Source organism: Primulina tabacum, chromosome 16 (assembly GCF_025594145.1).
Source record: "Primulina tabacum isolate GXHZ01 chromosome 16, ASM2559414v2, whole genome shotgun sequence".
In the NCBI taxonomy this organism is placed as follows: domain Eukaryota; kingdom Viridiplantae; phylum Streptophyta; class Magnoliopsida; order Lamiales; family Gesneriaceae; genus Primulina; species Primulina tabacum.
In genome coordinates this window covers 34,760,664-34,781,106 of record NC_134565.1, presented here as the reverse complement: position 1 = coordinate 34,781,106, position 20,443 = coordinate 34,760,664, and the positions used below count along the sequence as shown (strand labels likewise).

General features: G+C 33.4%; 2 protein-coding genes and 1 long non-coding RNA gene across 3 annotated transcripts; 2 read left to right on the top strand and 1 right to left on the bottom strand.

Annotated features, from left to right (window-relative positions):
- Positions 1 to 309: 309 nt before the first annotated feature.
- On the top strand, positions 310 to 6,256 carry LOC142529549 (MLO-like protein 6). The gene is made up of 15 exons (XM_075635098.1): positions 310 to 596; positions 672 to 729; positions 824 to 1,068; positions 1,364 to 1,480; positions 1,566 to 1,626; positions 2,028 to 2,116; positions 3,072 to 3,146; positions 3,265 to 3,359; positions 3,866 to 3,915; positions 4,302 to 4,342; positions 4,452 to 4,625; positions 4,741 to 4,776; positions 5,181 to 5,248; positions 5,377 to 5,437; positions 5,566 to 6,256. The coding sequence occupies exons 1-15, from the start codon at positions 474 to 476 to the stop codon at positions 6,025 to 6,027; spliced, it is 1,755 nt and encodes a 584-aa protein (XP_075491213.1). The 5' UTR covers positions 310 to 473; the 3' UTR covers positions 6,028 to 6,256.
- A 641-nt stretch (positions 6,257 to 6,897) lies between these two features.
- Positions 6,898 to 7,462, bottom strand: LOC142529833 (uncharacterized). The gene is made up of 2 exons (XR_012815974.1): positions 7,359 to 7,462; positions 6,898 to 7,268 (listed from the first exon to the last, which is right to left on the bottom strand). It is a non-coding gene; the product is annotated as an uncharacterized LOC142529833 (long non-coding RNA).
- A 6,550-nt stretch (positions 7,463 to 14,012) lies between these two features.
- On the top strand, positions 14,013 to 19,689 carry LOC142529153 (beta-galactosidase 8-like). Its single transcript, XM_075634589.1, has 19 exons — positions 14,013 to 14,614; positions 14,724 to 14,819; positions 15,142 to 15,254; positions 15,385 to 15,451; positions 15,536 to 15,628; positions 15,712 to 15,855; positions 16,134 to 16,222; positions 16,310 to 16,415; positions 16,507 to 16,594; positions 16,786 to 16,904; positions 17,159 to 17,323; positions 17,484 to 17,686; positions 17,758 to 17,849; positions 18,154 to 18,263; positions 18,340 to 18,453; positions 18,597 to 18,698; positions 18,812 to 19,023; positions 19,098 to 19,434; positions 19,520 to 19,689. The coding sequence occupies exons 1-19, from the start codon at positions 14,438 to 14,440 to the stop codon at positions 19,625 to 19,627; spliced, it is 2,535 nt and encodes an 844-aa protein (XP_075490704.1). The 5' UTR covers positions 14,013 to 14,437; the 3' UTR covers positions 19,628 to 19,689.
- The last annotated feature ends 754 nt before the right edge of the window (positions 19,690 to 20,443 follow it).

Below are 20,443 nucleotides of genomic sequence, written 5' to 3'. Positions count from 1 at the left end.
TTTATGAGACATATATTTTATTAGGATCACTCGTGAAAATATATTACATTTTATGTCAAAAATATTACTTTTATCGTAAATTTGAATAAAATTAATTCTGTCTCACAACAAAAAACAATATGTGTGATTATTTCACAATAAAACTATTCATTTTTAAATATATAGTCGAAAAAATGCAAGAATATTCCTCACTTGTTTTCTTTCACGCGTATAGGATGTCACTCAAACTCCTTATTTGAAATCCCCAATACACCCTAGCTTCCTTTTCCTGCTTCCGAGGCTCTCCTCTTTATATACGTAATACGATCGTCCATAGGCATATTATATTCGTTTAATTCACACACTTAAAAAAGAGAATTTTATCACTTTAAAGAATTTTTGGTTCTGGAGGATACAAATATACATATTTTTATATTTTTCACCGGAGCTTCAACTTCTTTTGAGTTACTTTGTGGCGGCGGATCACACCAAAAATGGCTGGCGGCGGCGGAGGAAGGACACTGGAGGAAACGCCGACGTGGGCTGTGGCGGTTGTGTGTTTTGTTTTAGTCACTGTCTCTATAGTCATCGAGCATATCATCCATTTAATAGGGAAGGTGAGAATTCTTGATTTTTGTTTAGTTTCTAAATTATTTATTTCCAAATTTTATATTTGTATTCAATATTTGCAGTGGTTGAAGTCGAAAAACAAAAATGCTCTCTTTGAATCCCTCGAAAAAATCAAATCAGGTATGTAATCAAATTATTTCATAAAATATAACTTTGTAACAAGTGACAAATTTATTAATTTATTCCAATATATTTTCTTTTTGTATTATTGCAGAGTTGATGCTGCTGGGATTTATATCCCTGCTTTTGACAGTAGGACAAAGCGTAATTTCTGGTATGTGTATATCCAAAGAGGTGGGAGCCACGTGGCACCCATGCAACAAAAAACAAGAGGCAACCAAGTACCCGCCCTCCGTCACCGGAGATGAAGATCGCAGGCGGAAGCTTCTCACTGCCGACGGCGGTGGCAGCTTTCGACGGATCTTGGCCGCCGGCGGGACTGATAAATGCGCAGCCAAGGCAGGACTATTATCTTTTCTTTTCTTTTTTTTTGGTAGAATTATATGTTTTCGTTAATTATTTCATGTATTTACATTTTCTGAATTTTGTGTTCTTATTTTGCTAAATTCCTGACTTCACTACTGATCATGCATTCGTTTTCCAAAGTTTTTGGTTAAAATGTCATATATCCCCAGTCACACAATTAGTGATATAGTAACTACTATATTATTAATTGCTTTTAATAAATATGGCCTGAATATTATTTAAATTGTAGCTTAATTTGTGATAATTTAATAATTACCAATTTCTGCAGGGGAAAGTCCCATTTGTGTCATCGGATGGCATTCATCAGCTTCATATTTTCATATTTTTATTGGCCGTATTTCATGTGCTTTATTGTATTCTTACATTGGCATTGGGAAGAGCTAAGGTACTTACGTAACCATATTTATACATATATATGTATTTTACAAGATAAAAAAAATTTCCCCACAAATTATTTTTGTTCGTTTTAGATGAGAAGTTGGAAAGCATGGGAAAAAGAAACAAGAACGGCAGAGTATCAATTTTCACACGGTAAAGAGAATAGATCTTAATTTTAGGGTGTGTACGTAGGATTTGTTTGTATGAAAAGATTTCAAATCCGTCGTTATTTATATTTAATACTCGGATGAGTTTGAAGTTGTCACTTTCATTTTAGCTTAATCTATAAACCAATATGATTGGTTTCATAACTCAATCGAGAACGTACTTGATTTAATTTGAGTAGTTCTCTTATGAGACGGTCTCACGAATTTTTATCCGTGAGACGTGTCAATCCTACCGATATTCACAATAAAAAGTAATACTCTTAGCATAAAAATTAATATTTTTTTATGGATAACCCAAGTAAAAGATCCGTCTCACAAAATACGATACGTGAGACCGTCTCACATAAGTTTTTGCCATTTAATTTTATTGTTTTCATACCATGGCAGATCCCGAAAGATTTAGGTTTGCAAGAGAAACATCGTTCGGGAGGAGGCATTTGAACTTTTGGAGCAAAACTCCATTCCTACTTTGGATTGTAAGTAATTTTGAACTCCAAAATTCCCCTAGTTTTTTATTTTCTTTAATTTTTTGTTAGAAAAATAAAATAAAATTTAGTGTGACGACCTTTTATCAATTTATAATTTATAAAGATTGCGTATAGTTTGCCGTTAGAACAACAAATAATATCGCATTCGTACGTCTTATGTACTATTTACAATTTTTGGTGGTGATTTTGACCATGTCAAAGTACATTCCAGATCAAATTTGATACCGTATATATGTATACTTTTTAGGGTTCGAAAAATATAGACGGAGAGATCATATATTCTTGATAGAAAAGTACACAAGGTGAATAACTGATCATTCCTACCAAGAACAAATTCCTTGTTCACGAGTAGGGTTCGCGCATTGGCTCATGAGATCGATTTAGGCTCACGAGTTTTTAAACAAGTTGGAGCTCGAAGAGATCTAGTTCTATCGATCTCAAATCGAGTTGGCTCGACCCAAGAAAATTGTTTGTTGCCGTAAATTAGTAGAACTATACGAGTCAACAATTAGTTAAATATATTATTGAACTGTGTTTAAATATGAGTAATGATCATATTTGTGCTTCATTTGGTGTTATTTACAGTTTACGAAATATTTATTTATAAGTAGAATGTAAATAACAAAAAATAAAGTGTAAATAATGTCTTTTCAGAATTAATAAAAAAAATATTATTAAAATAATGATGATGATTAAAGGGGAAATAAATTATTAGGCAGCGGTCTTTTTATGGCCCTATATACATTAATTAATAAGACAATAACGTGAATTCTTGTAAGGCGATGAACGATACTCGTATCCCTTTCACATAACTATGATTTAATTTTTTTCAAATGGACTTATTCTCATGTTAATTAATTTGATTGAATACATTTTGTGTTTTAAATTTTTAAATAATTTATTATTATTTTATTTATTTGTTTAATTTAATTTCGTTACGCAGGTTTGCTTCTTTAGGCAGTTTGTAAGATCTGTTCCTAAGGTTGATTATCTGACTCTAAGGCATGGATTTATCATGGTAAATCCAACAATTATCTATTATTATTACATCAAACTATTGGTATTAATTAATTTATTTATTTACTCTTAAAATAAAAATTTCCATTTTTTTTGTTGTTGATATTATTCGATTTCAGGCACATCTTGCTCCACAAAGCCAGAACAACTTTAATTTCCAGAAATATATTAATAGATCCCTCGAAGAAGACTTCAAAGTGGTGGTTGGAATAAGGTTAGTGCATGCATGCATTATAACGTCTAAAAGTTTAACTGTTTAAGTAATGATATATATATCTTGAATCGACCCGCGGTAGACCTAGTCTTCGAACTAGCTAGGGCCATGTCGGGGCTCGGCGCCCTTCTCGAGTCAATGCATAGCTAGTGAGGCATGCATGTCGATCGAGTCGCTGCGCGCCCTAGAACTAGTCATGCACCTTGAACATAAGGCACTTGTTATTCGTGTCCGATCAAGCTGTGATTTATATGTTGCATTGTAAGCTTATTCATATAGTTACGATCAACAGCTAGTAAACTTTTAATTGATATAAGTTTTATTCATATAGTAGCATATTATATTTTTTTGAATATTATATTATAGTCTCACATTAATCATTTCATTTCACCTGTATTCAAAATTTGTGAAACGATTAAATGTATAAGTTCCATAAATTATATCCTCTTAAGTCTTAATTATATAATTAGCAACTGATCTGATTCTTGATTTTATTATTATTTCAGTCCACCAATCTGGGCATTCGCTGTGTTGTTCCTTCTCTTCAATACTCATGGTGAGTACTAAATTACAATTTACGCCTATTTATATTATATACATATACATATATATATATACACACACACACACATATATTATGTATATGTATATGTAAAACCATCCCCATCATTTTCCCCGAAAAACTAAAATAATATGACGAATAGAAACATAGAACAAACAATACGCATGTATGGTTATAAAAAAAACTTTTGTGAGATGATCGCATGAGTAAATTTTGTAATACAAATATCTTATTTGGGTTAACCATGAAAAAAATATTAGTTTTTATGTCAAAAGTATTGTTGATTATTATAAATATAGACATGACTTACACATTTAATAATAGAGACTATAATTGTCCGTTTAATCGATTAGTATTTATTTTATTTAATTTGTGGACAGGCTGGTATTCCTATCTTTGGCTACCATTCATCCCATTGATTGTAAGTAGTCAATTGCCGTCGTATGCGTCAATTAAAGTTGAGTTTTTCCATAATTAGTTTTAATGCAATATTAAATATTTGACACAGAAATTTGAGACTTTTTCAATAGATAATATTGCTTGTCGGGACCAAATTACAAGTTATAATTACGAAAATGGGTCTGAGGATTCAAGAAAGGGGGGAGGTGGTGAAGGGTGTGCCAGTGGTACAACCGGGAGATCACCTTTTCTGGTTCAATCGTCCACGGCTCATTCTCTACCTTATTAATTTTGTGCTTTTCCAGGTAATTCATCTAATTATTACAGTAAATTTTATAATCTAATTAGAGAATTAAATTAATTTTTTGTGGCAAATATCTTTTTATTTTTTTTAAAAAAATGCTGAATATTTGTTTGCAGAATGCATTTCAACTGGCCTTCTTTGTCTGGAGTTGGGTAAGTTGCTTAATAGTCGTGTTTTCTTTATAAAATTTACTTATTTTTCGACATTGCTTGCATCACATATTCATAAATCGTTAATTTGTATTCCCTATTTTTCTCATTCATCAATTTGGTTTTTTTTTAATAAAAAAATAGCACTTAAACATATTTAATAACACTTAATATTGTCAACATATATTTGACTTTTTCTATGGCTTTTGGCTAAAACGAGGCGTTTTAAGAAAGTTTCAAGCGTAAGCTAGATCAAGTGAGGCTTGATCAAGCTTTGATATACACAAAATTATCATTTATTACTCGATAACCAATAATTCTAATTAAAATTATTTTTGTTTTAAAAAATTAAGGTGTTTTATATTTTTTTATATATATAAATAAATTCTTGCCCTTATATTTGACAGATCGAATTCGGGATAAGATCCTGTTTCCATCAACATGTGGAGGATATAGTGATCAGAATATCAATGGGGTAAGCATAATTTAAACTATTTATTATTTATCTATGATTACTTTATTTAATTTACTATTTTTTACTCAATTTAATTTACTATTTTAAGTATTAACAATGTAAATTAACCATGATTAATTGATAAACAGGGTTCTCATACAGCTCTTATGCAGCTATGTCACTCTACCACTGTATGCCCTTGTGACTCAGGTATCTAAATATATATATATATACTTATTTTTTTTAGAACTTAATTTTTTTTTGTTTAATGACAATAAGTTCTTTAAATTTTAATCTATTCATGAATATTTTCACACAATCCATAATAACATGGACAGATGGGATCGACCATGAAACCTACGATATTCAATGAACGAGTGGCCACGGCCCTGAAAAACTGGCACCACGCAGCCAAGAAACACATCAAAGAAAGCAAGCATTCGACTTCGGTGACACCGACGTCGAGCCGACCAGCTACACCGTCGCACGGCGCGTCACCCATGCATTTACTACGACAGTGTCAGATCGAGATGGACAATAGTCCCCGGATATCTCCAAGAAAACCGATTTACAATGTGGACCATTGGGACATTGATCAGGGATCGCCTTCGAGCATCCACCGATGCGATGGGTCAGCTTCTACTCTTCAACACAACATCGAGTTGGGCCATGTGGATCATGAGATGGAACACAGCCAACACGAGGCGAGCTCGTCGGAAGTCGTGCCTCTACCAAGTGAACAACGTGAGCTCAATGTTGGGTCTAAGGACTTCTCATTTGATAAGAGATGTAGCATATAAATGTGAAGGTAAAGGAGTGAGGTGAATATGTAATTTGTTTATGTTTAGTGGTGTCAATAGCAATTTCATTCTCACAAAATGATTTTGTATAGTAGGCAAATTGAAAAATGAAGTCCTTCTATCAGGGACTCGAAAATACAGGGAAAGGTTTTTTTTTTTTTTTTTTAAATTTGTTTTTGTAATATATTCATAAAATTTTATAGTTATATAGATTATTTCTTTTGGTTTATTTTGGCAAAGAAGTGGATTAATGTGTTTTTGTGATTTTCATATGTACACGATCGAATTTAACCCTTCATGTTTTCCCTTGAATAACAACCACTGACTTGATCTTACACTTGTTTATATGTTCTCGATCAACACTAAGTGGCATCCCAAATTCCGACCATAAACAGAATCACCCTCCAATTCTCCCACCTAGAAAAATGTATGAATTTGGAAAAGACCGAAAACGAAGAGGGACATGGTAGCTCCGGGAGACGCCGGAGGAAGAAAATGGCACGCCGAAGAAATCTAGAGACTTTTTATGGTGTATTCAACTACTCTATACCTAAATTTATCTTGACCTGGATGGCTGGACAAACAAAAGTTTTACACGTCCTAATATGAGATTAGAGTGATTCTGACTTTTAAAAGAAAATATTCAACATTATACGTAACCCATGGATGTAATTAAGGAACCGAACATACATGCTTCAAGAGTTGCACAATTTTAATTAAGACTTGTATTGAATAAGTCTTTGTATCATGTCATAAGAAATTGAGCCCATTAACTTTGATTGATTGAAACCACACACATTTGGCTCTAGAACAATAAAGGAGAAACCTCAAAACATGCAAGTGCAACAACAATTATACCTTAAGATAAAATTGAAGAAAAACATAAGAAACGTGGATTGAATCAGAAGTATCGCTCACAATAATATTCAATAAATGGGATTTTTTTATTCCTTAGTGGTGTCGACCAGTTAATTAATGACTCTGCATGGGGTGGCAGTGTGGCACCTGCCGATGGGAGAACCATGTAAGTCTCCGTGGCGGCGCTTGCCAAGTCCTCGGCGGCCGTCGCTGGAAACAACTTTATGGACCACAGAAGAGGTGGCGCCGCAAGAGTACTGCTTCGCTATCACGACTGATGCCAGAACCACGCATAAACAGAACACTGCATAACACTGTCTGCTGAACTTCCCCAATACCCCTCCAAGCTTTCCCATCTCCATTATATAACTCCGATGCTGCTCCTGTAAGAGCCAACATATATTCATACGGTGGAGATACGTGTGAATCAATCAAGAAATTGATAAATGTAGTAATAAGTAGAGATTTTTAACATTCGGGAATGTCAGAAGCTGGAAACAATGGGCAGCAAAGGACAAGAGAACTGGGCGGCGGCATGTATCAAAAATAGAACGTCTGGGCACCTTACGTGGGTGAAATTACCTAGGTTTGTCTCTTCAGTGGATTTTTTTGTATATTATTTTTCTCTGTTTTTTTTTAAAAAAAATTTGGCTTCATGTAATAAATTTAAAACCGTGTTGTCTTTTTCCATGCCAGTGATGTTCGGAAAATTATTCGATATGGCGAGATGTTGGTTGTGTGCATATCGAGGTTCAAATTCATTAAAGTTGGAAAGAGTTGAATAAATCAAGAACAAGACACAGTTTTAGTTTGTCGGAGCACTAATTTTCGTTTACTTTGCTAAATGTTTGTCCGTTATCTTTTTCGAAACAAACGCTCAGACACTCCTCCATCAGATAAAATGGCCGTGACAAATTCAAATTGTATAATAGAATCTAAACAGGCGTTGTAGCTCATAAAATTCTTTTTCATCAGCATGAGATTATCTCATCCATATCCAATCTTCCCATGTAATAAATTTTCATGCAATGCAGGATCAAGGATTGGGTTTTATATCAGAAGGTCTAGATACATTAAAGAATTTGGCACTCGATATGAACGAGGTTTGTCTATGGCATACTGTTTGTTCCTCGCTCAATCCCTGTTGAAGAAAATATTTACTAATTTCTATCACTTTCTTCTATTCCTTGGTTTAGGAATTGGACTGGCAGGTTCCTCTGACCGAATAAATCGACACAAAAGTTTGAATTGCTCGTTTTCTTTCCGGAAACCGAGCTCTTATCATTCAATCATTGTTTTGTTATTATTACACAGAATTATATTTCTATTCTTGAAAAAAATTTGATGCAGGTGAGATTCACCAAAAACTTCTGCATTGATATCATTCTGTGTGTGTTAATCTAGGAATTGCTGCCTATCCATACAAGTGACGACTCTATCTTTTTACTCGATATCCTAACACGTACATGCACCATTATCTACATTAACCGAATCTTAATGTCACTTCACTTTATGCAGTATACCGTGCTGAATACGCGAGAAGTTTCGTGTACAAAATAATCACTGGGAAAAAATCGAGTTTGCAAAACCAATACTAGTGTTATCTTCGAAGTAAATCTCATCAAACATCAATAAAAAAAATCACCAGAACACAATAATGCAAATTTGTGTGCACAAAACTTAGAACAACAAAACGATTCTTCAATCAACACTTTGTATGAATGTTATCTTCAGAAAATTCTCCAAAGTTTTATATATTCTCTATTTGTTCTCTTGTATCTCGTATGTTCATTGTGCAACCATTATTCTTCTATGAAGATTTGTTTTGATCTTGACAAGGAAGATAGTCTTTCATTAGGAAACAAACTATTTTAAATATTAGAGATCAAATCTAAAATTTAAGGAACTTAATATTTTAGAAATACAAAATTATTTTAAGATGAAAAAAAATTATTTTACCTTTATATAATAATATATAGGTAAAAGGCTAGTGAAAACTACATTTCTAGAGGTTCGAGTTGATGCCAGGAGTTCCTAATACTCAACCTTTGTCTCATTATTAAAAATTTTAAGCATCCATCCTAACATATAAATAGATTATTGATTTATATCAACAAATTTGAATTTGACTAAGTTAATAAATTGCTAGGATTTGGAATTCTAGTTCTGTTTATTATTTTTGGTTTTTTTTATAAAAAAAATATATGAGATATTTTATAACCTTTTGAGAAAAGTAATCGTTTATATATATAAAAGAAATGAGTATCAATTAATTTAGAAAGGTGAAATGATTTCTGAACAGATTTCAATTAATTTAGTAAAATCCCATTAAAACTTTCAATCCGATTTATTTTCAGAATCTACCAAGCAATCCAAAATTTTCTCTTCTCAAATATCGTGAAAGCAAGACCGACTCAGCCCAATTCAAGTTCACAAAAGTCGCCTTAAAGATCAAAACCCAAACCAAGAGCCTCAATGTTTTACTTATACCCCGTTCTCATGTATTATTCAATTTTTATTTTTAATTTTTTTAAACACATCGACCATAAATTTTTATAAAGTTAGTTCGAATAAAATAAAATAAGATGCTTCTTATATTTAAATAATAAAAATATATTTACATTTTAAAAACATATCTTTAATAAAGCCTAAATATATTATAATAATATATAAAAACAATCAATTTTGTATGGATTAATTTTCCGAATTTGATAAAGAGATTCATTTATTGATTTTTAAGGTTATTAGTTTAATTTATTTTGTCACAAAAAAAAAATCGAGGGGCAGGTGGGCGGTCGCTTACTAATAGTCACCCACACCCACCCCCTATAGGGACTAACTCGAGGGACCCCTCTTAGCACCGCCCCTGCCCTAACTAGTGCTACACTATCGGATAGATGTCTGTAGGGATGTAAATGAACCAAACCGTTTGTGAGTTATTCGAAGCTCGATTCGATAAAAGCTCGTTTGAGCTCGTTTAATGAGGCTAGTTAAGATAAACGAACCAAGCTCAAGCTCTACGATATTCGGCTCGTTAGCTCGTGAACATGTTCGTTAGTAAATTCATAAGTAATATCTTAGATAAAAAATAATAATTTTGATATTTAATTTATTGATTTAACACATTAATTATGAAATATATAGAAAAATCTATTAAATTTATTTATTATAATAAATCGACACATTTTAACAAGAATATTATATTTTTTTCTAAATGTATAATTTATTTTTTAATTAATTTAATGAATATTTAAATGTACAATTCATATTTATTGAGCTCGTTTAGGTTCGATAAAAGCTTGAATAAACTCGTTAGCCATGAATATATTCGTTAAATAAAGCTCGAGCTCGGCTCGATTATAAACAAGTCAAGCTCAAACATTCAAGAGCTCGGCTCGGCTTGGCTCGACTCGACTCGATTACATCCCTAGATGTCTGTGTGCTGATGTATACTAAGGCAGTGTTTGGTTCGGTGGATTAGGCATGTTTATTTTTTTTTAACCTACCTAATCACTTGTTTGGTACGTTTTTTATTTAACCAAGTCAATCCCTCCTATGAATGATTAGGTTATATTAGGTAGGTTAAAATAATACCTCATCACCCACTATGATTATTTATCCCACTCTTAATAGATCATATTTTTCCAATTTTACCCTTCTCCTAAATTCAAACTCACCACCACTTCCTTCCACCGACCGCCCACCAGCAACCCCGCCAAAGGCCGACCACCGCCGCCGGCCACCGCCAGCCACCACCGCGCCGTTTCCGGCATCCATCGCCGCTTCCGGCCGACCGCCGCCGCCGTCGCCGGAGTGGAGAAGAAAAAAATGAGAAAAGGCCAATTTTGTCCTTTCATCAAAAAATTCAAAATTATCCTACACTTAAAAATCAAACCAAACAAAATACTATTTTACATCATATATTACATTTCTACGACAATCATTTTATTTATCATCTACTTACTAATCATTAGTTTATTTTATTCTCCAAACCAAATGCTGCCCGAGTTGAAATACATATATGAAAGGCACGAGGATAAGGGAGAATGGTAATAGAGAAGTTCACGTCACTTCATCTAGGTGGTGGTGACCTAGGATCGAGAATTTAGGGTTGAAAAAGTTATTTAAAATGTCATATAAATTTATATATGAAATATATAATTTTAAAGTTTTGTGTGAGATGTGAAACTTCATCTTTCCCTTGAAAAATTTGAAGTATTAAAGTTGAAGATTTTTATTTTCAAGGGCGAGTGCGTATGTGCACATTGCGAACTCGAATCCACGCATAAGATGCAAATTTGGGAGTGATAAATGTTGGCACCAAAAGTTGTTGAATTGCATTATTATAGGGAGATGACTCGTATTCAATACAAGCAATTCAAGGCGTTGCAACTTCCATCTATAATTATCCTTGAATTGAATAATAAAATGAAGACAAAAACTTGTGTGAGACGGTGTCATGGGTCGTATTTTGTGAGATTGATATCTTATTTTAGTCATGCATGAAAAAATATTACTTTTATGCTAAGATTATTATTTTTTATTGTGAATATCAGTATGGTTGACCCGTCTCACAGATAAAGATTCGTGAGACCGTCTCACAAGAGACTTACTCAGAATGCAAACTCTCAAGACGTGCAATTTTTTTTATTAAACAAATAAACATTTTTAAAAGTTAAAGCCAATTTAAAAGTTAAACATAATACGTGTTTCAATAGTACTGCATGTGTTTCTGTTTCGATCCCTCTATGAATTGTCATATTTACATGAGCAAAATACAAATTTCTCAACCCTTTTCTTACAAATCTAATTTCGAAATTGTGTTGAACTTATTTGTACCTTTAAAACTCACTTAACTAAAATTCAAAACTTGAATATGATATTATATAAAATAAAATTGCAATATATATATATATATATATATATATATATATATTTATAATGATTTATCATATTATAAAATATAGGTGTAATCCGATTAATGTGGTTCGATTGTCGATTCCTAAACCTTGCAAGTGTAGCTTCGTGTGTAACATTGTCACGACATATTGAGTGTGACCTTACAACTCATTAGTAATAGTAGATGACACCATGCATATCATTTGTTTCTTATTAAATCATTGTCACAGTTCATTTTACTATGCTACTCGGAAAGTTCTGTACACAAAAAATCTTGTGAAATGATATTACGATAACAGATATCTATTCAAAATCAAATCATGAAAATTATTTTTTTTATGCTAAAAATATTATTTTTTATTTTAGTTATTGGTCGGACTGACCCGTCTAACAAAAATAAATTTATGAGACCGTCTCACGAGAGACCTACTCATTTTTTTAATAGTCCATTTCGATCCGGGCTTTTAGTTATCGACGTCATAAATTTTATACATTGAAATTTTATTTTTTGGGTATGTAAAGATGTAAAATTAAGTGTACATGAAAATGACGAGTTAATCATAAAGTTAAAATAATGACTAATTTAGTAGGAGCATTTGTACGTCTTGAGATAGCTATGGTTTAATTTAATATTAAATGACAGTCCAACAAATGGGAAGTGTAATTCATTTACTTGGTCTAATCTTTCAATTCAACTGATTTAAAAAATTAGTACTTTTTAAAAAGAATTAAATAATATTTGAAAATTGAGTGATGACTGAATGAGAGTTGTGACATAAACTTCATGAATATTAATTTGAAAAGGTATATGTAAAAATAGGTTATTAATATTTAATAATTATGTTTTTAATATTCAATCTGACATGATATATTTTTAAAAAAATTATCATTAAGATGGTCTCATAAAAAAATTTGTATTTTTTTTAAAATTATAGATTTCTATATCACTCCTTAGAAAAATAAATTATTAATAAAAACAAAAAAACAAAAATCATGTTTAAATAATTATTTCAATCGATTACATATCATCGTGTGTGTCTATCCATTTGACTGTGAAGTGTGAACTTAGGACTTAATCCCAATCCCATCCAAAGTTTTGGATTTTCAGAGTCTAAATTCTTCGTCTCTCAGCACACGCACGTCACGATATTCCAGTTCATTCTTTAATTTGCAAATTTTTTATATAATTGAGATTATTATTGTATATAATATACGAAATAGAGATAAAATTAATTTCATTTCCCGATCGGGGCGTCGGACGGATGGCCAATCAACTGAGAGGCCTGTGGCTATTTTTTGACATTTTAGATGTGTGCACGTAATGTTGCCTAAGCTACTGCCATGTATTTGGCGAATTTTCTAATTTTTAGTGGATTTATTATTATTATTATTTTTAATCCATTTTATAATAAATTTTATGCAAATAATTAGAATATTCTCAATTTCAATTCAGATTGAACTTAGAATTATGAAAAAACAATTTTCGAGTTTTAGTTAATAATTCTTTTCTGAAAAAATGATTTTTAACATTTCAATTGGTGTTTTGGATTCAACGGGTACTTGACTTGTACAATCCTATTATTATTTGACATTATCAATTGTTAGCGGAAAATAATTAGGAAAAAATAGTTGGGGGAGGTCACTTCAATTGGTAGTGAATTCAGTTACATCACAAAATTTAAATCTCCTCGTCGTCTTTTAACTATATAATAATTCAAACATTATGTTTGGAATATTTTTGAGAGAGAAATAAATATTGCTTTCAACAATTGCTGCTCCTAATCAATATAGATAGGAACTAACTGCTCAAACATCAATTATTTGATGGGAGTGGTTACAGCATTATCAAAAACTCGAGATGAGAAGTGTAACAATGTGAACTCGTTGATCATCGTCATCATCACACATTTTTGTTATTCGGTGTGTCGATTATATGAATATTAGTTATTCAAATTAAACGATTTTTACACGTGTATTTCTTATACAAAGATCAACCATTTTTATCTAAATTTTCAAGGGCATATTCATCTTTATACTCATTTCTTTAACATTTCAATTTAAGATACGTTGGATCGAGATTGTGTTTTGTTTTCTCTTCACATTATCATATGACGTTAGACGTTTCTCCATGATTTTATTTATTATAAATCTTAAAATTTGAGATAAAATTTCCAAATATTTTTATGAATTTGACATGCAAAATCATACAGTGGAAATGCTAAAATGTTGAGGCACAAATTGTCTCGGCCTCTGTTTTGTACACAGCACACAAAAAACGAATGAAGAAAAATCTTATCGCTTACCTCAGCGAAATACTGACAAACTGAAGCCCACATCGTTGTTATTCAATTCCGTGACGAATGTGCCACCCCTCGCGTACATTAGTATAATATAGCGCCGCATGCTCTGTGTGGCTCGAGCCGCAGAGAACAGCACCAGCTGAAGAAGAAGAAGAAAAAGATAATTGTGTATTAAGGGGAAAAAAATTTAAGCTTTTGCTTAACAGTTGTTTAATTTCATTGATTCATGGCAAAGTAATGCGAAGTTTGAAAGGAAAAACAACGTGAGTGAATCAAGAAACCAAGAAGGATTAACAATGATCCATTTGTGTTTATAAAAATAATAATTAGAGTAGTTGAAACAGCATAGGAATATGATGAGAATTGGTGGCAGTGGAATGTCGGCAGTGGCGTTGCTTCTCGTTTTGGCATCAACGGCGCGGTATTGCTTTGGCGCCAATGTGACGTACGATCATCGAGCGATCGTGATCGACGGCCAGAGGAGGTTTTTCATCTCCGGTTCGATTCATTACGCGCGCAGCACTCCTGATGTCAGTACATATATATGTTCACAACTTTTCTTCACACCCGCAGTCTCCCAGATAAGTCTACCTAAAATTCCGTTTGTCTAATGGGTTTTACATGAAAATTCGTGCGTAGATGTGGCCGGATTTGATTCAGAAATCCAAGGACGGAGGATTGGATGTCATTCAAACTTACATTTTCTGGAATCTGCATGAAGAAGTTCGGGGGCAGGTGATTCTCTGATTATTTTAATTTATTTTATTTTTGGAAAGTTTGCCGCTTCATGACTATTCTTTACTTCATTTCTGGGTTTGTTGGCTTGTGGAGAAAAAGGGGGAGGGGGGAAAAAGTAAAAATTGCTGCTTTTTCACTTTCCTGCTTATTGCTCCAAAAATCGTGAAGAACTTTAGTGGAAAAAATATTAGTTTAATGAGTAGATTCCTCTGTTGATCAAGAAAGTGTCTGTTTTACCGGATTTTTAATAATCTAGTCATTGGGGAATAAAAGGAGAAATGGAGAAAAATAAAGCTGATTTGTGGAGGAAATTTTGCAGTACGATTTTGAAGGAAGAAAGGATGTGGTGAAATTTGTGAAATTGATCGGGGAGGCTGGATTATTGGTTCATCTTCGCATTGGACCTTATGCTTGCGCAGAGTGGAATTATGGGCAAGTATTTCATTTTTTTCTATTATCCAAGAATTGGACCATAATCTTGCTATTTATATGTTCTTTTTATTGGGTTTTTATGGTAATCGTGAAAGTGGGGCTTAACTGAGAATTTTATGGCTGCTATCAGTGGATTTCCTCTTTGGTTGCATTTCATACCTGGGATCGAGTTTCGAACTAATAATGAACCTTTCAAGGTCAAATAGCTAATTCTTGAACCTTGTCCAATGTTACAACAATGTCGTTTGCAATTTATTAGATTTGAGAATTTTTTATTTTAGGCCGAAATGAAACGGTTTACAGCCAAGATTGTGGACTTGATGATGGAAGAAAATCTTTACGCATCCCAAGGAGGGCCTATCATTCTATCTCAGGCATGTTTAGCATAAAAATGGGAAGTTTTTTAATTCATTGATTTGCTAAAAATTCAACTGAAAAGTTTGTTATTCAATTCCAGATTGAAAATGAGTATGGAAATGTCCAGTCTGGTTATGGCAGTGGCGCTGCGCCTTATGTCAAATGGGCTGCAGCTATGGCTGTGTCCTTGGGTACAGGGGTGCCCTGGGTTATGTGCCAGCAAAGTGACGCTCCTGATCCTATCGTAAGTTTCTACTGGTTTTCTCTAGTTTTCGCCCAAAGCTCAAATGATTTTATCAATTGAAAATGGGGGATGACTGCGCGATTTCTTGTAGATGTGCCGGTCATGAGTTCTCAGATTAAAAAAATTGGATTTTTTTGTATATTTTAAAAATTACAAGTCCGTCACCCAAATTCTTTTCAATATCACAACCACCTCATCCGGTCTCCTCCCACCCTTTTCTAGATTTCCTAGATTTGTCTCTAATTGAGCCGTCTATCTATTGTCTTGAATGACTGCAGATTAACACTTGCAACGGGTTTTATTGTGATCAATTCACTCCAAATTCGAATAAAAAGCCAAAATTGTGGACAGAGAACTGGAGTGGATGGTAGGTTGTTTAATTTCTTTTTCATGGTCGAATACCTACTATTTCTTATCTCAAACAACCTGTGATTAATTTGTCTAAATAACCTAGGTTCTCTTCATTTGGGGATCCTGTGCCCTACAGACCAGCAGAAGACCTTGCCTTTGCCGTAGCACGTTTTTACCAGCTCGGCGGAACCTTCCAGAACTATTACATGGTGCTTACATTGATCATTTCTAATATTTAGTTTTATTCAAGAATATTTCCCAAGTCTCTTTGAGATCAACTTTTTCGATATTTTTTTACAGTATCAAGGAGGTACAAACTTCGGCCGGAGTAGTGGTGGGCCTTTCATTACAACAAGCTATGATTATGATGCTCCAATTGATGAATATGGTGCGGGTTTTGTATATATATATCTCTCTTTTATAATCACGCAGTTATTGCAACCAGTAAGACTACTTAGTTCGCAAAATGTCCAGACATGAATTGCTGAGCCCAGGATAGAAAAATTAATTACAACTAATATTTCCAAGTGATCTTTCTTGATATAGATGTTTTTGAGTTCTGATTTTTCTGTGTTCTAGGCCTTTTAAGGCAACCAAAATGGGGTCACTTGAAAGATGTGCACAAGGTTATAAAGCTTTGTGAAGAGGCAATGTTGGCAACTGATCCCCAAACTACTTCTCTTGGTTCAAATTTGGAGGTACAAAAGCGTACCACTTTTTTCTTTTTTTCTTTTTTTTTTTTTGTAACATACAGAGTTTCCGATTCTTGAACAGAACAAATAAAAAAGAAATTCTTAGGATTAGCTTGCTTTCAGAGAACACAAACTTATGATAGGTTTCTATATTCATTTGAAGGGGTTGTCCTTAGCCTGAAGTTCAAAGAGAAATTTAGAGGTTTTAAACTCCTAATGTCTTCTGTTATCTATTGTAATTGATATTTTCTCTATTTCAGGCCACTGTTTATAAAACTGAATCAGGGCTATGCGCTGCTTTTCTTGCAAATGTAGACACTAAATCTGACGCGACTGTTAAATTCAATGGCAATTCCTATAAATTGCCTGCTTGGTCTGTCAGCATCTTACCTGACTGCAAGAATGTGGCACTCAATACCGCAAAAGTATGCCTTATAAACCCTTGCATTATATTTCCCATATCCAGAATTATAAAGTGTCCAATTCTTGTAGGCTCAATCAGTTGAATCGTCCAAAAAACCTCGAAAACAATGATATAATCTTCAATACAACCTATGATACAGTATTTCTTTGTCCAAACAACAGATCAACTCAGTGGCCACTATCTCAGAATTTGTTCGTCAACCCTCAAAAGATGATGCTAGAGCTTCTGATGCATCCATCTCAGGTTGGAGTTGGATCAATGAACCTGTAGGTATATCTAGTGATAATGCATTCCCAAAAGTCGGGTTGCTTGAACAAATAAATACTACTTCTGATAAAAGTGACTATCTGTGGTATTCCTCAAGGTACAAAACCATTCAGAAATATGATTCTTATGGCGCAGATGTCAGGTTTTGATATTTCTTGATTGTTTCAGCATCGAAATAAAAGGAAATGAATCAAAGGCAGTTCTTCACGTTGATTCTCTTGGCCACGCGCTTCATGTTTTTATAAATGGAGAACTTGCAGGTAATTCGGAATAAATGCTGCTAACTGAGCCTTTATCTACAATATTTTGTTTGGTCTTTCAAATTATAAAAAAATTCAGAGTTGTTGTCAATCGTGTCATGTTGTGTAAGCATTAGTTCTATTAACATGTACTTTCACCAACACACCAAGAGATATAGTGTGTAACAAGAAAAAGCACATTCCAATTAAGGCGGTCAACATTTTTGTTGTAATGGTGACTAAAAACGAACTTTTAGCACTGGAAAATATGTGCCATACCAATATATTTTATTTTGCTTCTCCTGCTCATGGACTTGTTAAACAGGGAGTGGAAAAGGAAGCCATGATAATCGTAAAGTTTCAATAGATGTTCCTATCAGCCTTGTAACTGGACAAAACAAGATTGATCTGTTGAGTTTGACTGTGGGATTACAGGTGCTTGTTTTAGGACCAAATTCTTATTGTAATCCTGACCATCATTGCTATCTAACATAAAGTTCTGCGAATTTAGAACTATGGAGCACACTATGATACGGAGGGAGCTGGTGTTACTGGCCCTGTGCAGTTAAAAGGTTTACAAAATGGATCCACAATTGATCTATCATCGCGGCAGTGGATTTATCAGGTATTTATGTAAGATTTTCTTGAATAGGCATACTGGTATTCAATTATTCATACGTTTGATTTGGTTAAATGTACAATATCTTCTCACAGATTTAATCCGCCACTTAATCTTTTCTCATCTCATTTTGGAATCTGTGGTAGCAGATTGGTTTGAAAGGAGAAGATTTAGGCCTATCTAGTGGAAGTTCCTCTCTTTGGGTATCTCAGCCTACTCTGCCTAAGAATCAACCATTGGTATGGTACAAGGTAAATATTATGACTATTACCTCAATCTGTTCACATAATTAGCACATCCGACGTTAACCCATTGGTACTGTACAAGGTAAAATTTACACCTCGATCTGTTCTTTGTGATATAGACGACTTTTGACTCCCCAGCTGGAAGCAGCCCAGTTGCCCTAGACTTCACAGGAATGGGGAAGGGTCAGGCATGGATAAATGGACAAAGTATTGGGCGTTATTGGCCTACTTATATTGCTCCAAAGAGCGGTTGCACTGATTCTTGCAACTACAGAGGTTCTTATCAGCCCAGTAAATGTCAGAGAAATTGTGGAGCAGCAACTCAGCAGCTGTATGTTTTCTTGGTTAAAACTTTTCTTAAATTCTTCTAATTCTCATCTTTGATATGGTCCCGAAATCATGCAGCTATCATGTTCCCCGTGCTTGGATACAACCGAGTGGGAATGTCATGGTACTATTCGAGGAAAAAGGAGGTGATCCGACGCAGTTATCTTTTGCTACAAAAGAGACCCAAAGTATATGTTCAAGAATTTCGGACACTCACCCAAGCCCAGTCGAGCTATGGAATTCTGACGAAGAAACAAGGAAAAAAGCTGGACCAACTTTGTCACTCCATTGTCCTTCTCCGAATCAGGTGATAACTGAAATCAAATTTGCCAGCTTTGGAACTCCTCGCGGGAAATGTGGGAGTTTTAGCCACGGTCCATGCAGCAGCAGAAGGGCCCTCTCGATCGTGGGAAAGGTTCGAATTCTGCTGATTCATTCTATAAAATTTTATGCCAAAAAGTTCGGTTCCCTTGGAACTTACAATTCAACATTGTCTACAGGCTTGCATAGGATTGAAAAAGTGCAGCATTGGAGTATCAGTGAATACATTCGGCGATCCCTGCTCAGGAGTCGCAAAAAGTTTAGCTGTTGAGGCCTCCTGTACATGAACAAGATAGCTCACCACAAAAAAATTAATAAAGTTCAATCGGATTAATCTGTTCTATAATCATATTAACTTTCACTAGATAGTTCGACTTTGAAACACTCGAGGAACAGGATTTCCCGCTTCAATAACACAAAACTAAAAAAAGAAAGAATTCGCCTTTCAACAAATTTATTAGGTTTTTTAGTATCTGTCGTTAATTTAGGTATCTTTTTATTGAATTAAATTTTAATTCAATAAGATTTTTTTTGTAATTTTATGATAAAATTATCAGAGTAAATTTTTTTTAACTCATGTCAGTAAATTAAAAGAAATATAATTTTGATATTTTAATATAAATAGTTATATAACAAAAATTTATATAGAATAAAATTTATTATGTTGATATAATTAATTATATGTTTATTATGTAATCTAAATTCTCATAATTAAAGATGACATAGGATATAATTAACAGGAGTCTCGAGTAAATTTCAAGCCACGATCCCACAAATCGTTTCATCAATAAAGATCGGACATAATAAAAGGCATGAGGAGCTAATGGCTTGAATCCCGCAACAAGATCTCAATTCTCAAGTTTGAAACATTTCCCATTCCAAAAAAAAAAAACCAATATTTCAAGTTTGAGACAAAATATCGAGTTCAAATGAGAAAATTCTTATTACAACGGGAGAGAAGATAAGTATCAAGCGCCATCTTTGTAGTCATCTGCTTGCCAGGTTTACAAGTTTCAAAGATGATGCTGCTAAATATGTTGTTATTTGGCATCACTAAAAATATTGTTCCATAGTTCGAAAAAGAAGAAAATAGAACATCATTT

Bases quoted from the DNA above. Each gene is read 5' to 3' on its own strand.
- LOC142529549 (XM_075635098.1), top strand. From the start codon at position 474: ATGGCTGGCGGCGGCGGAGGAAGGACACTGGAGGAAACGCCGACGTGG. The intron at 2,117-3,071 runs GTAAGTAATTTT...TTCGTTACGCAG, and splicing joins CTCCATTCCTACTTTGGATT to GTTTGCTTCTTTAGGCAGTT. The intron at 3,916-4,301 runs GTGAGTACTAAA...ATTTGTGGACAG, and splicing joins CCTTCTCTTCAATACTCATG to GCTGGTATTCCTATCTTTGG.
- LOC142529153 (XM_075634589.1), top strand. From the start codon at position 14,438: ATGATGAGAATTGGTGGCAGTGGAATGTCGGCAGTGGCGTTGCTTCTC. The intron at 19,024-19,097 runs GTATGTTTTCTT...GAAATCATGCAG, and splicing joins GGAGCAGCAACTCAGCAGCT to CTATCATGTTCCCCGTGCTT. The intron at 19,435-19,519 runs GTTCGAATTCTG...CATTGTCTACAG, and splicing joins CCCTCTCGATCGTGGGAAAG to GCTTGCATAGGATTGAAAAA.